The sequence below is a fragment of the Chionomys nivalis genome, chromosome 5, assembly GCF_950005125.1.
Source record: "Chionomys nivalis chromosome 5, mChiNiv1.1, whole genome shotgun sequence".
NCBI lineage: Eukaryota > Metazoa > Chordata > Mammalia > Rodentia > Cricetidae > Chionomys > Chionomys nivalis.
In genome coordinates, this window is record NC_080090.1 from 67452662 (window position 1) to 67469619 (window position 16958).

General features: G+C 43.2%; 2 protein-coding genes across 2 annotated transcripts in view; both read right to left on the reverse strand.

Annotated features, from left to right (window-relative positions):
- Positions 1 to 16360, reverse strand: part of Shcbp1l (SHC binding and spindle associated 1 like) — a 28343-nt gene extending 11983 nt beyond the window's left edge. The window contains exons 1-6 of the mRNA XM_057770520.1: positions 15998 to 16360; positions 13088 to 13237; positions 5122 to 5336; positions 3113 to 3199; positions 2825 to 3043; positions 2020 to 2125 (exon numbers count right to left, since the gene is read on the reverse strand). Coding sequence (XP_057626503.1) covers positions 2020 to 2125; positions 2825 to 3043; positions 3113 to 3199; positions 5122 to 5336; positions 13088 to 13237; positions 15998 to 16360 — 1140 coding nt within the window. The remainder of the gene's footprint in view (positions 1 to 2019; positions 2126 to 2824; positions 3044 to 3112; positions 3200 to 5121; positions 5337 to 13087; positions 13238 to 15997) is intronic.
- LOC130874944 (PCNA-associated factor-like) lies at positions 6456 to 6791 on the reverse strand. The gene has a single exon (XM_057770521.1). It carries the CDS (start codon positions 6789 to 6791, stop codon positions 6456 to 6458), a length of 336 nt encoding a protein of 111 aa, XP_057626504.1.
- Positions 16361 to 16958: the final 598 nt, after the last annotated feature.

The window sequence follows — 16958 nt, forward strand, 5'->3', positions numbered from 1 at the left end:
AAAGAAAGATATGCCTATGAAGATACAAGAAGCTTACAGAACACCAAATAGACTGGATAAAAAAAAGTCCTTTCACCACAGAATAATCAAAACACTAAACATACAGAGTAAAGAAAGAATATTAAGAACTGCAAAGGAAAAAGGCCAAGTAACATATAAAGGTAGACCTATCTGAATTACACCTGACTTCTCATTGGAGATGATGAAATCCAAAAGGTCATAGTCAAACACCTGCCTTCCTTCTTGCTCATTTGGAAGGACACTGTGTTAAGCTGTGAGTTTATTTTGAAGAAAACAGTCCCATTCATATCACGTTACTGAAGTGCAGATAATAATTATGCCTCGAATTGTTCTGGGTTCTTCATTTTACTGTATTACTCGGGAGTCTGTGACTTTTTAAAAAGTGACTCAGCTGGGCAGTGGTGGCACACACCTTTAATCCCAGCACTTGGGGGGCAGAGGCAGGTGGATCTCTGTGAGTTTGAGGCCAGCCTGGTCTACAGAGTGAGTTCCAAGACAGGCTCCAAAGCTACACAGAGAAACTGATTCAAAACAAAACAAAACAAAACAAAAAAGATATGTTATATTTTTTTATGCTGTGGAATATTTGTTTGATGATACAAAGATGTGTTGTATTTGTTTAACCCTATAAAGCTGTGTTGCCTTGCCTGCCTAGAACACCTGGTTGGTCTAATGAAGAGCTGAATGGCCAACAGCTAGACAGGAGAGAGAAACAGGCAAGGCTGGCAGGCAGAGAGAATAAACAGGAGGAGAAATTGAGGGAAGAGAGTGAGGAGCGAGAAAAGGAGAAGAGGAGGACGCTAGGGGCCAGCCACCCAGTCAGCCACCTAGCCAACTATGGAGTAAGAAGGAAAGAAAGATATATAGAATAAAGAAAAGTAAAAAGCCCAGAGGCAAGAAAGATATATAGAATAAAGAAAAGTAAAAAGCCCAGAGGCAAAATATAGTTAAAGAGAAATAGGATAACTTAAATTAGAAAACAAACCACGTTTAAGCTGGGCATTCAGAAGTAAGCAAGAATAACTCTCCATGTACTTATTTGGAAGCTGGGTGGTAGGCCCCCAAAGAATAAAACGTTTTACAACAACAACAAAAAACCAACCACACAAGGTTAAATTATGTATAAAGGCGATTGGTTGGGACTATTACCTGAAAAACTGTAATTAGCAACTAAACCAATGCTGGGACCATTTACTGGAATACAGAGTTCTGGAACATGAGCAAGCCAATGCATAAATATCTTGAATTTAATGACAGGCAGGCACTGGAGTGCTTAGGAGTAACAGGTTGTAGTAAGTCTGGGCCGAGAACAAACACCTGGGCTGTGTATATGTGTTTTGGACTGTAAACAGGTGAAGTTATAACTGATAAACAGGACAAGACAGTGCAGGAAAAGACAAACTGGGCATTGAGAGGTCAGTGGGGAAAGCATCTAGAGATCATGAAAGCCAGGGGAGTACAGAGACCTAGCAAAGCAGTCCAAAGAGACGGCTGGGAAACACTATTAAGCATCAAGTCACCATTTACTTTTGGTCTCAGAGCAATTTGTATTTGTTCAGAGATTGACTAAACACATTCCTCCAGAGTTCACCTATTTGATATATAACCAGGTTTCAGTGGGCTTCATTTTCCCAGCTGGCACTGTCAAAATCCTTTGAAATTGGCCCTGTACATAACCCTGTTGTAGTATTTCTTAGTCTGTGTTGTAGCTGTTGCTGCCTTTACTTGCCCATGTCTCCGTCTTGAAATCTGTGAGGTGTGAAGAGCCAAGACTGTCCCTCTGTTTCCCTGTCTGCAGCCTCTCGTGGGCTGCACTGGCAACAAGGCCAGGGCGCTGTGAAGAGCTGTCAGTGCTTATCTAGTATCGGGTGCCAACACTGAGACGGGCATAAGGAAGAACCGAGGCATCCTCACCATGTCACACAAGAGCTCTACCTCGGGCATGACTCCTCCACGCTGTGCAGCACACCTAAGTGAGCACAGAAGAATGTTTCTTACCATGTCGGTCGTCATCACCTTGGCTACGATGTGTGTTATAGTCTTCCCAAAGTCTCTCTTCCCTTTCCTACGTCTCAGAATCCTTGGAAAGAAGGGTCCATGAACTCTATATTAGAAAATATTTGTGGGTGAATTAACATGGAAAAACTCAACCTATCTTAACTTAGTAAACCACCAATGTTTATTGACCATAAGCAATTTGAGAGCAATCTAACAAGAGCCTTCATTTTTTATTTATTTACTTATTTATTTTGGCTTTTTTGAAACAGGGTCTCACTATGTAGGTCTGGCTGCCTAGAACTCTGCATATAGACCAGACTTGCCTAAAACTAACAGAGATCCCCCTGCCTCTGCCTCCTACATGCTGGGATTAAAGGTGTGTACCACCATACCTAGCCAACAAGATCTCTTAGATAGTGGAATTTAAACCCTTAAATTCTACATCTTTGTCTTCCTTTTTCTTTTTTTTTTTTTTTTTTTTTTTTGGTTTTTCAAGATAGGATTTCTTTATGAAATAGCCCTGGCTGTCCTGGATCCCGATTTGTAGATCAGGCTGGCCTCAGACTCAGAGATCTGCCTGAGTGCTGGAATTAAAGATGTGTGCCACCACCACGACCATTTTTAAGGGATTGTCTTTAAATGGAGAAATTTATATTCAACCATCTCCACATGCTGGGCTTGTAGATGTGCACCATCACATCTAGCTTCCTGAACTATTTTAATCAAGCCAATCTGTGGGCCAGATGCTACCACACAAGAATAAAAACGCGCTCTTTGTGGCTCTTTCAGTAGAACAAATCCTTACCGCAGGCGTAAGTCTTCCCACATTTTCAGCAACCCGCAGAGCATCACGATCTCGTAGTACTTCTTCCAGCACTCGACGGCCTCAGCTGCAGACGGGTCTTCTTTAATGTTGCTCTGGTACTCGATGAGCTCAACACGCTTGTTTTTGTATTTCTCCAGAGTTTTCTTGAAGCGTTGCGCGATGGGGCCAGGGATTGTCCCGTCCTGAATATCGCACCACCTGGAAATAACAATGCAGTTACACGTGCCTCCCTCAGAAGTGGCTCAGTGCTTTCTCAACTCTACTTACAGATTAATTCTCTCTTCAATAAGGGCAGTATAGTTCTCACAAATTTCTTCATCATCCCAGTCTCTCCAAAGAAAATCATAGAAAAACCTACAATAAACCAAATTAGGATGACAGTGACTAACACATGTAGACCATGTTTAGAAGCTTCTAAAAATTCATCTCAAAACTCTCTATGACTCTTAATTGAAAAATTACATTTATTTAATGTGTACACTCTGATTTATGCACCACAGTGTGCAGCTGGAAATCAGAGCAGCTGTGGGAGTCTGTGCCTTCCTTCCCAGGAAACTCCAGGACGCTGAACTCAACTTTGACCAGGCTCACCATCAGACTCAGCACCAAGCCATCTCCATGACCCATCTTTATCGCCCCACACCTCATTTTTACAGCGCAAAGGAGTTGAACTCAGGGCCTCATATGCTAGGCAAGCACTCTACCGGTGAGCTATATCCCCAGCTCACATCTCAGTTTTTTTTTTTTTTTTTTTTTTTTTGGTTTTTTCGAGACAGGGTTTCTCTGTGGTTTTGGAGCCTGTCCTGGAACTAGCTCTTGTAGATCAGGCTGGTCTCGAACTCACAGAGATCCGCCTGCCTCTGCCTCTCGAGTGCTGGGATTAAAGGCGTGCACCACCACGGCCCGGCTACATCTCAGTTTTCTTAAGGAAATGTTTTGAAATAATCTATGAACGAACCATTAATAAGAGATCAAACCTCAAATGCTAAAGGGCTGAACTGTATCTTAAACTACTACAGATAAGAAAATAATGTTTCTGGAAGTAAGATTATAAAATTCATGTTTTAAATTCATAGATTTGAGCTATGACTTTGTTTAACAAAGAAAATTTGCAAAATTTAACACAATTTATATGGGAAAATAACTAGAAAAACAAACATGTAATAAATACCCTTTTCTTCATAGATAGCTCTGTCCAAGTGAAGTCTGCTTATAACAATCAATTACACTGTGGACAATGACATTTAGTGTTTTGTTGTTTTGTTTTTGTAGTGTCCTCATATATTAAATGAAATCAAATATATTTCAGATGCTGTCCTAGTTACTTAACTATCAACTTGACACAGCCTAGTGGCCCTTGAGAAGGGAATATCAGTTGAGGGGCTACCCAGATCAGACTTGTGTGTGGGCATGTCTGTGGGGAATTGTCTTGATTGTTAACTGACCTGAGGGCCCAGCCCACTGTGGGTGGCAGCATTCCCTGGGCTAGCTGTCCAGTGCTGTATAAGAAAACTAGTTAAGCAAGAGTCTTCTTCAGGAACCAGCAAGCAGTGTTCCTCCATGGTGTCTGCCTTCAGGTTTCTGTCCAGGCTTCACTTATGAGATAGATTGTGACCTGGATGTGTCAGCCAAATAAACCCTTTCAACCTCTAAATTGCTTTTGGCCAGTGTTTTATCATAATGGAAAGGAGACTAAAACAGATGCTTAAACATGAATAGTAGCAATCAATCATTTCTAGAATGTGTTTTCTTTTTGAGACAAGGCATCGTTTAAATTGGGCTTACCCTAAACTTCCTGGGCAGTTGATGAGGACCTTAAACTCCAGATCTTCCTGCCTCTACTTCCCCAATGCTGGGATCACAGGTGCCTGTCACTACACCTAGCTTCTAGAACTCCTTTTTAAAAAATTATTTTTTTGAGACAGGATCTCACTATGAAGCACTGGATGGCCTGGAATTCATTATATAGACCAAGCTGATCTCAAACTCACAGAGATCCACCTGCCTCTGCCTCCTGACTGCTGGGATTAAAGGCATGTGGCCCCACACCTGGCTCGTAACTTTCCCAAACTCATTTTTATAAAGTACAAGATAAAAACAGAGAAAACTTTTCATTATGCAACTTATACAATTTGGTTATGTTAATTAAGAAAAGCTCAATTTAATTCATCAGTCTCAAGTAAATTAGAAAAGTGTTTATGTGCGCAGAACTTATGTATGAAATGAGCTGCTAGAAAAAGTAATTTTCAACTCCACCAGTAAGAAAGCTCAGTTACCTCACAACTTCCAAGGCCAGAGCAATGTCCCGGACATCTGCGCCTTGTCCTTCAACTGGATACACTTCCAGGAGAGGTACACTGCGCTCCAGTTCCTCCAGAACCTCGTCCACCAGGTCCCTCGGGATGTTTGCGATGTTAGAACAAAAGGGCTCAGCCACAGAAACTGTCACTTTGAAACAAGATGACAAGTTCTGGCGTGGCTTACAAGTCACCTAGGATAAATGTCATAAGGAGGTAACTGCAAATGTACAAAGGCCACCACGATTTCTCATGTATAAGCTGCTCAGAGTGTTGTATCTTCTAAATTCTTGGGAATTTTCTTGCAATCAACTTTAATCCCAGCACTTGGGAGGCAGAGGCAGGCGGATCTCTGTGAGTTCGAGGCCAGCCTGGTCTACAAAGGGAGTTCCAGGACAGGCTCCAAAGCTACAGAGAAACCCTGTCTCGAAAAACCAAAACCAAAACAAAACAAAACAAAAAAACATACTGAATAATTCTGGATAAACACTAAAACCAGCAGGTTTGTTTTTGTTTTTCCAGACAGAGTTAGTTTCTCTCTGTAGCCCTAGCTGTCCTGGAACTCACTCTGTAGATCAGGCTGGCCTCAAACTCAGAGATTGTCAGCCTCTGCCTCCCCAGAGCCGGGATTAAAGGCGTGCACCACCACCGCCTGGTTTTAAGTACCTTCTTAAAGGCACTGGTTTTAAAGTTTCACAAGAGAGTGTGTTGTGTTGGCTTGTTTTATTTATTTATTTTTATTTTATTTTTTTTCAGTTAAAACTGATTTTTTAATGTGAAAAAGACTAAGTTGAGTTTTTTTTTGTGTTTTTTTTTTTTTTTTTTTTTGGTTTTTCGAGACAGGGTTTCTCTGTGGTTTTGGAGCCTGTCCTGGAACTAGCTCTTGTAGACCAGGCTGGTCTCGAACTCACAGAGATCCGCCTGCCTCTGCCTCCCAAGTGCTGGGATTAAAGGCGTTTTTAAAGCAAACAAGCCATAACAATTTAGCACTATCTCAATAATGAAGTGCCCATAATATGGTATTAGTACAAAGATCTAAGCAAATCGCAAAGACAATAGATTAGTAATTAGAACATCATGCAATGTTGATTTTAGCAAGAAACTTAACAGGTAAAAGAAGCATCTTATTACATTATAAATTCGAGTATGCAATTATAATTTACAAATTATAAAAATCCTCCCTTTTTACAGCCAATTTTTTTGAATGGCTACATGAATGTGCAGTCAACAAGTCAAATAAACAAACACATCTATCCAAATTTACATCCCAGAAAACCTAAGTAAACTGAAGACATTATTCAGATGAGTAAGTTCTATTCATTTTCGTCATCTGGGTGATCAGGTTGCAAAGGACATGCTTTTCTCTTTGATGTCCCTAAGCCACTGCATCCTGCTTCCTCGGGAACCTGGTTCTCTTTCTCAGGATCTTTAGGAGACAGCTTGAAGAATTCTCCAATGCTTTTTTGCCACTTTGGAGTTGGGCGCACACAAACTGGATTCCCTCCTGCATACTTATTTTCAGCTTTTCTCGGCGAACACAATGAAGAATTGGTGACAAAGGTGGAGAAGCCAAGCACCTTCCTGGGGGCTCGAGAAGCCACCCCTTTTCTGTAGGTTTCCGGGACGTCGTTTGCTTTGGTCCGCACCATGTTCACACAGGAAAAGACAATTCACACCAACGCCCCAGCTGCGGATGTCTTAACTGAACAAGAACCCCACCGGCTTGTTTTATATCAATTTGATACAAGCTAGAGTCATCTGAGGAGGGAGCCTCAATTGAGAAAAAGCGTTCATAATATCAGGCCATAGGCAAGCCTGTGAAGGCATTTTCTTAATTAGGGATTGTTAGGGAAGGGCCCAGTTCATTGTAGGTGGTGCCTGGGCAGGTGGTCCAGGATTCTATAATACAGCAGGCTGAACAAGTCATGAGGAGCAAGCCAGTAAGTAGCACCCCTCCATGGCCTCTGCATCAGCTCCTGCCCCAGGTTCCTGCCCTGCTTGAGTTCCTGTCCTGACTTCCTTCAGTGATGAACAGTGATGTGGAAGTGTGAGCCAAATAAACCCTTTCTTTCCCAAGTTGCTTTTGGTCAAGGTGTTTCACCACTGCAAAAGAAACCCTAAGACATGTATGTGTTCCTTCTGCTTTTTTTGTCTGTTTTTAGTTTTTGAGATAGGGTCTTACTATGTGGCCCTGGCTGCCTTAAATTTACAGATTCCCCTGGCTCTTCTTCTTGGGTGCTGGGATTAAAGATGTGCACGACCAGGCCCAGTTTCCTCCCACATTATTTATTAGTTTTCTAATTTTTGAGTTACTAGGCTTTTGGATTCCATAGAACAATATTAAATTTTTTTCTTGCCGGGTGGTGGTGGAACAAGCCTTTAGAGGCAGGTGGATCTTTGTGAGTTCGAGGCCAGCCTGGTCTACAGAGCTAGTTCCAGGACAGGCTCCAAAGCAACACAGAGAAACCCTGTCTCGAAAACAAACAAACAAAAAAAAACAAAAAAAAATTTTTTTTTTTTTGGTTTTTTCGAGACAGGGTTTCTCTGTGGTTTTGGAGCCTGTCCTGGAACTAGCTCTTGTAGACCAGGCTGGTCTCGAACTCACAGAGATCCGCCTGCCTCTGCCTCCCAAGTGCTGGGATTAAAGGCGTGCGCCACCACCGCCCGGCTAACAAAAAAATTTCTTATATTTTGCCACAAAGGTATGTTTAAGAAATATTGTTTACATTATATTATTTGTAAAAGAATGGCCATTCAAATACCAAAAGGACATTAAGAAGTCCTTGGGCTGAATAAATTTAACTTCATGACTTTGTGGAGTTGGGTCTCCCTTTCCAGCTTTACTTGGGTTCTCAAGCTTGAACTCAGGCGATGAGGTTTGCACAGCAGCTGCCTTGACCTGTGAGCCATCTTGCCAGCTCCTCAATTTTCAAATTTCCTGAATGTTACAGTGAGTATCTGTATTAGCTTCTGCTTGCTGCTGTGATAAAACACCATGGCCAAGGCAACTTAGAGAAGGGAGAGTTTAGTTGACTTTCCAGTTTTCGAGGGAGAGTCCATAACGGTGGGAGAGGCGAGGCAACATGTCACTGGATGAGAAAGCTAAGAAACCACAGTTTCAACCACATGAAGGAAGCTGAGTGAACTGGACCTGGCATGAGGCTCTCAGCCCCCAAAGCACGTCCAGAGATCTTCCATAACCTCCCCCAAACCGTGCCACCAACTGGGGACCAAGTATTCAAACACATGAACCCACAGGGGGCATTTCCATTCAAGCCATCACCACCTTGAAAGATAAAGTCTTTTTATACTTTAAATTAAGTGTATGGGGATGTACATGTGAGTGCAAGTGCCCATGGGAATGCTGGATCCCTCTAAAGCTGGAGTGAGAAGCAATTATGAGCTGTCTGATGTGGGTCCTCTGGAAGAAACACAAGTACTGTTTTTCCAAGTTCTTTTGTTCAATGTCCAACCTTGGTGGGTAAAACAATGTCCCCTACAGATGCTCAGGCCCTGATTTTGGAACCTGTGAATTTGCCATCATAGTAAAACTGGCCTTGCAGACAGATTACACTAGAGGACAGAAAGGAAAGGTTATTCTGGATGGCCTAGCCGGGTCATGCCTGTCCCACGAGTCCCTTAAGAGAGGAGCAACCTCTCCAGCCTGAAGAGGTCCATGATGATGCAATGTCAGAAAGATATTTCTTGTTCAACTTGAGAATGAAGGGAAATGCCACAGGCCAGATAATGCGGAAGCCAGACAATGAAGTCAGAAAAGGCACAGAAACAGATTCCCACCCCCATCACTGCTTCCAGAAAAGTCAGCAGTTCAGCCTGCACTTCACTGTCAGCTCTGTTAGACACGAGGTACACACTTCTTATCTACTGAGCTATGAGATCTGTAATTTAACACACGAGGCACACACTCTGATCTACTGAGCTACAAGATCTGTAATTTAACACACTTAATATACAACATTGTGGTCATTTGTTGTGGCAGAAACACAAAAATAAGAGAATTGAGGTGTAACTCAGTAGTACAGTGTTCACCTAAAACTTGTGAAATCTCTGGGGCACAGTCCCTAGTGTGCATGTGTCCCCCTTCACACACACACACACACACACATACACACACACACACACACACACACACACACCCATTACAGGTTTCTAGGAAGAATGACAGTTGGGGTCCATAGGAATAAATTCTTGTGACTGCAGAACAAAATGCACCATGCCACACTGCTGAGACTTGACTTCAGGAAGACTAAACAGCAGCAGGAGACAATAGCCCAGCCTGAGGTCACAAGGTCCGGGAGTTTCACTTGGTCAACTGCCACGTTCTGAACAACTAGACTCAGTCCATATGTGATTCTACCTTTTCTTTGTTCTCCCATTTCACCCGTCCCTCTGATGTATAGAGGACATTAGCACTTACAGGACATTAGCATGCTAAGCTTGATGTTTCATATCTATAATCCCATAATTTGAGAGCTGAGGCAGGAGGATTGCTATAAATTTGAGACTTGTCTTGCTACATAGTGAGTTCCTAGCCATCCTGGGCTACTGAATGGAAACTTGTCTTTGCTTGTTTATTTATTTTTGGTTTTTCGAGAGAGGGTTTCTCTGCCTAGCAGTCCTACCTGTCCTAGAACTTGGTTTGTAGAACAGATTAACCTCAAACTCACCGAGATCTGCCTGCCTCTGCCTCCCAAGTGCAGGATTAAAGATGTGTGCCACCACCGCCTGGCCTTGTCTTTATTTAAAAGGGGGTTAGCAGCCCTAGAGGTGTCTAAAATAGCTGGGTGTGTTTGTGTGTATCCTGTGTGCCTGGAATTCCATCACTCAGAAACCAGGGGCAGGAGCACCAGTATAATTGATATAATTATATCAATATATATTGAGTTTGTATATTGAGTTTAAGACAGGCTAGAGTAATAGAGCAAGACCCTGTCACAAATAAAATATTCTAAAGTAATACTTAGTGGGAATCTAGTAGAGTCATTGTATCTATTGTAAACATTAGAATGTAACAGTCAGAGAAAAATGTAGAGCTCAATAAAAATCAATAAAAAAGAAGAAAAAATATAAATATAGAAAATTCAAAAAAAGAATGTAACAGTCATTTCTTACTGTATCTGGGCAACAGTAGAATGTATTAGTGTTTGATGAAGGTACCTAGACCTTGAAGAAATCATAGTAGAGAACAATGACTGCTTTCTATTTATAGAGTTGTCTTTCTGAGGTCTCCATCTGTTGCGTAGCTTTGGTCACAAGCCTATCCAGGCACACTCAGAGGTCTTGAATTACTGGGTACTGCAGACAGTAGACAATAAGGACTAAAGGTTGTGGGATGTGTTGATTTCCTTCAGGGAACATATAGAATAGATCAAAGGGGCTTTGTTATAAGGGACTTGGTGTACCCCAAACATGACCTTTGTGTACAATCAACAAATATGCTTTCTGTTCAGGTCACAGAAGCTGTTCCTCCCTGCTGCTAGGGAGCCTAAAATTAGCATTCTGGGGTGACTCTCCTTGAGCAGCCCACGCAACACAGAGCACCTGACAGTAATATAATTTGCAATATTAATATTTTCAGAATAAGAAAGAGACATGGTAGTACACACCTTTAATTCCACACTCAGGAGGCAGGGGTCAGCTGGATCTCTATGAGTTCAATGCCAGCCTTGTCTGTATTTGCAGTTCCAGGTCAGCCAGGGCTACACAGTGAGACCCTGTCTAAAAAGGAGAGAGAGAGAGGGGGAGAGAGGAAGATAAGAAGGAAGAAAGAAAAGACAGGCCAGGCAGTGGTGGCCCACATCTTTAATCCCAGCGCTTGGCAGGCAGAAGCAGGCAGATCTCTGTGGTTTCCAGGCCAGCCTGGTCTACAAAGCAAGTTCCAGGACAGTCAGGGCCGATACACAGAGAAACCCTGTCTCAAAACAAACAAACAAACAATAAAAACAAAAAAGAAAGAAAAGACAAATTAAATAATGAATATATTGTATTTCATATAAAACCTTAAACCTCGGTAGGACTTTTGAGAAGCTAATGCAGGGCTGGTGAGATGCTCAGAAGGTAAGCATGCTTTCTCCCAAGCCTGAGACCCACACAGAGGAAGAACAAAACCAACTCTCCCAAGTTGTTATCTGACATGTTGTGCATGTATGCAAACACACACACATAAATAAATAGATAAATGTGAAAAATTAGGAGGGCCCTGTCCATGTAGCGCACATTTCCACAGCACCTCAGCAGTACTGGGAAGTTCGCTGGAGTGTGGGGCTCTCATAGGCTTTGCTGGGAGGGGAGCCTACCCTCTTCTCAGTAGTGTATTGTGTGCCTATGTTATGTGACATTTCCACATAAGACTTGATTAGAAAAAGCCCCAAATTATACTACTAAAAACATGCCCACATTTTACTGTCAATGATGGTGTCCACTTACTCTTAACTTTATCCAACATTAAAGATTCGGGCAAGAACTGCTCAAAATCTGGAGATAGAAATATCTCCCAAACTAGCCGGGCTGTGGTGGTATAAGTCTTTAATCCCAGCATTTGGGAGGCAGAGGTAGGTGGATCTCTGTGAGTTCAAGGCCAGCCTAGTCCACAGAGCGAGTTCTAGGACAGCCAGGGATACACAGAGAAATTCTTAAAAAATTAAACTATACATATATATCATCTCCAAAACCACTGAAGTATTTTTGAAAATTTAATTATCCCAAGACTCTAACGTTCCTCCACTCTCTATTACTGGAGATTGGCTGAAAAACTGTCAGCAACTCACCTCTCCACACAGCATGTATCTTAATTGCTTTCAAGCAGTATGTGATATGATAAGTCTCAAGGTTTTTCTTATGACCATAGCAACATATTTGAAATATCTATCTAGGTTGATAAAATGCCTCAGCAGGTTGAGGGGCTTGCCAATGAGCTTAACTCTCTGGGTTTGAGCCCCAGGACCCGCAATGGAAGGAAAGAACCGACTTCTAAAGGTTGCCTTTGGACCTCGACACACGCACGGTGGTATACATGTATTTATGAGTGTACACACACACACACACAAAACTTTAAAAATGTAAAAAAGAAACTGGGTGGTGGTGCACACTTTTAATCCCAGCACTCGGCAGGCAGAGGCAGACAGATCTCATTGAGTTTGAGGCCAGCCTGGTCTACAGAGTGAGTTCCAGACAGCCAGGAAACCCTGTCTTGAAAAACCAAGGAAATAAACAAACAAAACTCTTGGAGCACCAATAACGAGCTCCAAGAAATTAATTAATAATTAATTTCTATTAATATTATAGTTAATAGAATAATATTCTATTAACATAATAATAAGATATTTATCTTTAAGGGAGTCAAATGTGCCAGCCTCTGGACCTAATGAATCTGAAACTCAGGTGATGGCCTGGAAGTCAGTCACACTGAAAAGGTCAAAGTTTGACAACAGTTTTCTGATCTAATTCTCTTTCCTCATCTGAACCGAAGTATATAATTCAGATAAATAAAAGGATGTAATAGACCATTTGTGAAAGCCAAACACTGATTCTTCAAGAAATATATCTTCGTTGTTGTTTTGAGATAGGTTCTCTCTGTGTCACCTTACTGTCCTGGCTCTCTCTATGTAGACCAAGCTGACCCCTAACTCCTGCCTCTGCCTCCCTAGTACAGGGATTTCATGCCTGGCAAGAAATACAGTTCTGCTATTTTGCTGTATTTGGGGAATTGCAATTGGGTTAATAATTATTGTCCGATGCTACCAGATCCTATTTCACTATTAATTGCCCCTAAGCAAATGTACGTTAGTGCCCATCTTTATCTTCCTCCACATGCTCATCTGCTTGGTATTTGTATGAGTATTAGAGCTCAAGATTAATAAAGTCACATTTTCATCATACAATGGGTGGCTAATTTCATTCAAAGAGCAAAGCGAGAAAAATTTACCTCGACTAGTATGCCAACGAAAGGGATGGAGGCCTCTTCATACTTCTCAAAGAATAACTCGGGGTTACTCTTCCAGACTCCAAGCCATTTATCCTTCAGTCTCAGCTTTTCTGACAGGTACTTACTCATAGCTTCATCTGCATCCTCTGCCTAACAAAAGAGAAGACACAGCTGTATAGAGAAATGCAAGTCTGGATTAGACCAGAAAACTGTTATCAGTCTGGAGAGACAGCGCTGAGGGGGAACACTTGCAGAGCAAGCCTGAGATCTAAGTTCAATTTCCAGGACCAACATACAGGTGGAGGGAGAGAAGTGATTCCTACCAGCTGTCCCAACCTCCATGTGTGTTGTGACACACGTAGGACACACATGCAGACACACACATGCTTACACACACAGTGCACACACACTAATTTTAAATGAATGTCTTTTACATCAACAAATATATAGAAGGTTATAAGAAATATTTTTATTTGAAAATATAACCAATATAACATCAAACAGTGAAAAACCTAGAAAATTCATAGATATTTTTTAAAAACTAAAACTATATTTCACAAACTGTCTTAAACACAAAAAATCAAATGAAGAGATTTACCCACTCAGCACACGCAATGTCTTAGGGAGTTTATTCACCCAATGCGTAGGAATATGCTTGACCCTTAAAAAGCGGCACTGCCTATTCAAAACATATCAGGAGTCATGCCTGTGATCCCAGCACATAGGAGGTGGATGCAGAAGGACTGGCGTTCGAGGCCAGCCAAGATTGCATGAGACTGGCTCAAAGTACCACTGAACAAAAAATTCAGCAATCAAAACTTTAAATCGTACTGTTTTATAAAACAAGTGAGTGTGTTAAACACTCAGTAAATATTTGCTCATTTGATTTTTAAATTTAAAGTCAGCTAGTTAAAGGGCAAGTAATCTAAACTATTTTGAAATCGGTTAGGCCATAATCAATGACAGAAAAATTTATATAAATATTTTCCACTTATTTTTGGCAGACCTGGCCTCCAATCCTAAATATCTGATAAAAATAGGTCACTTATGCAGTTTGAGTTTTACAGTAATGATGCTTTTAAAATTAAAATTTTCTTCTGTCTCTAAGATCTGCAAACATTATGAGAAACACAAAAAAACACGTGTGACACGGTGAACACATCTGGATTCCCAGCCTGCAGGAGACAGAGGCAGGAAGGTCACCACTAGTTGAGAGCTAGACTGTATCACTTAGTTTCAGATAGTCAGGACTACTTTGTGAGACTCTCAAAAATCAAAAGGGGGGAAAAATAGGAAATACAGACAGCAATTTAAATCAGCTCTAATCTGGCAGAGGTGCACACTGTCGGCCTCAAGCTATGTCTCCTCTCCTTTATCTGTGTCTGTCCACCCACTCACCCACCCACCCACCCACCCGCCATGTCTGCCTCCAGGGCTTGTTTGCTTTTTAACCTAATCAGAGCATAAGCAAGGCTGTGGTTCTTGAAACATGCATTTACAACTGCATAATCTCCCACTGCGACACCATGGACACGCTCTGGGGTTGCTTTTGTTTGTTTGAGATAGCATGTTGCATAGTCCACACTAGCCTCAAACACGGGGCAATCTTCCTGCTTCAGCGTCTTAAGTGCTGGGATTACAGGGGTGTGTTACAACGCCTGCCTCACTGTAGTTCTTTACTGCTCACTCCCTCCCTCTCTCCCTCCCCTTCTCCTTCCTGTCTCTTGAGAGTGCAGGAACTGTGTCGATAAAAGCAGGGTGTGTGTATCAGACCAAGACTCACATTCAGTCCTTCATTCAAGCCCTACCACTGATTCCTGTTACTCTTACCACGATGTAACCTAGGCTGACCTTAAACTCCTGATTCTTAGGCTCCAGTTTCCAGAGTACTGGGATTGCAGGTATATGCCTCCATCTGGGAGGCAGGGGCAGGTGATCTTTGTGAGTCTTGGGCCAGCCTGGTCTACTTAGCAAGTTCTAGGACAACCAGAGCTACAGAGTAAAAGGAACTCAAAAAAAAAAAAAAAAAAGATAAAAGAAACAAAGCCACAAGTCACTACCCTATGTTTACATCTTTATAACCACCAGTGCAACCAGTAGACTGGTACACAAATTCTGCTATACCCTTTAAAAAACATATGCTATTTGTTCTGTTTGGCGTTAACAGGTGTCTTCCATACAAAACACCTGACTCCATACAAAACATCGTGGCTCGTGGACTGGGAGCCATCATTTTCATTACATCGTAGGCTTGATTTTATTTTATGGGTATGTGTGTATGCACACCACCGTGTATGCCTGGTGCCTGAGAAGGTCAGGAGAGGATCTGGGATTCCTTGAAGTGGAGTTAAAGATGGCTGTGAGGTACCATGTTGGTTCTGGGATCCAAACTCGAGTCCTCTGCAAGACCAGCAACTGTTCTTAACCAATGAGCTCCCATTTTTAGAATTCCAGGGTAATCTCAGCTTTATGTTCGGACCCAAACAGCTACTGCTACCTAATAGTATAAAATGAGATTAAAAACTCTTGTCAGGTGGTGGTGACACACGCCTTTAACACCATTTGGGAGGCAGAGGCAGGTGGATTGCAGTTCGAGGCTAGCCTGGTCTACAGAGTGAGTTCTAGGGCAGCCAGGACTGTACACAGAAAAACTGTCTCGGTGTGAACAGTAAGGTGTGTGGGCACTAGGGTGTGTGGACACCGAGGTGTGTGAACAGTAAGATGTACGCTCAGGCTTAGGAGGTGTCATTTTAACCGACAATTTCCTCTGGGGCGGGAGCTGAGGGTCTGGTCTAAGGTGGCCAAGGTGGCCGGCCAATCTGTAACCCTTGAATCCGAGAGCCTGTTTTTGTCCCGCTGTGGGAGGGACCCGGCCTCCCCAGAGCTGGCTGTCCCTCCGCGGCTTCGCACCTTCGAGCCCCGCAGCACCTGGTCGCAGTACAGAGCCACCTTCTCGCTGCGCCACATGCCCCTCATGGGGGATGCGCAGAGGGGTGGCAGGGGCTGCGCCTCCTCCTGGTGCTCAGCTACCACGAACACGGGCTCCTCGTCGCCAGCTTCGGCCTGAGAGACCGGTGGGAGCTGGAGCCGCCGCCGTGCCGCCTTGCCCTTCACAGGGCGCGGGGAGGCCACCACGGAGCGCACTGGGGACGCGAGGCCCTTAGCTACCGCGGCCGCCAAGTCCCCCGGGGTGGCTGGGTCGGCCTGCTCCGCTGGCGGACTGACGCTCCCGATCGCGGCCTCGGGCTCGGAGGTCCTGGGGTCCGACTCCATGTCCGCGCCGCAGCCGTTGGAAGCCTTCCCCGCGCGGGAGCGCGCAAGCCGGTGTGCGTGCGGCGCGGGCTCGCGCGCAGGCGGGAGCAGATGGCAGGCGCAGGGGCGGTGCCCTGGCTCTGACTCCGCCCATTGCTTCTTAGGAACCCCAGAACCCAGGCGGACCGTTTCTTAGGTCCTGAAACGTTTCAAGGCCAGGCTAGCTTCAACTTTCTGCGTAGCTTAAGAATGATCTTGAACTTTTGATCCTACTGCCTCTACCTCCCAAGTGCTGGGATCACCGGCTTTCACCACCCCACAGTTCAGTACATGCAAGGCAAGCACTATACCAACTGAATCATATCCCCAGTCAAAGAAAACATATTTTTATGCTGGGAAGCAATTATAACTGAGCCTGGCTGGTTATTACCAGAGAAAACTCAGGGGTCAGCTTCCCACTCGGATCCCAGTGTAAGCGTTCCTTCATATCGTAAGTCAATTGCTCACTTTTTGTCAAAATGTGGTCACGCCAAAAGGACAAATTAGCCGTAGAGCTACTCAGAATTCTCCTTGATGGGAGTTTAACAATTCTGAAACCCTTAATGTGAGCATGGATTTC

Excerpts from the sequence above, each read along its gene's own strand:
- LOC130874944 (XM_057770521.1), bottom strand. The coding sequence starts at position 6,791 with ATGGTGCGGACCAAAGCAAACGACGTCCCGGAAACCTACAGAAAAGGG.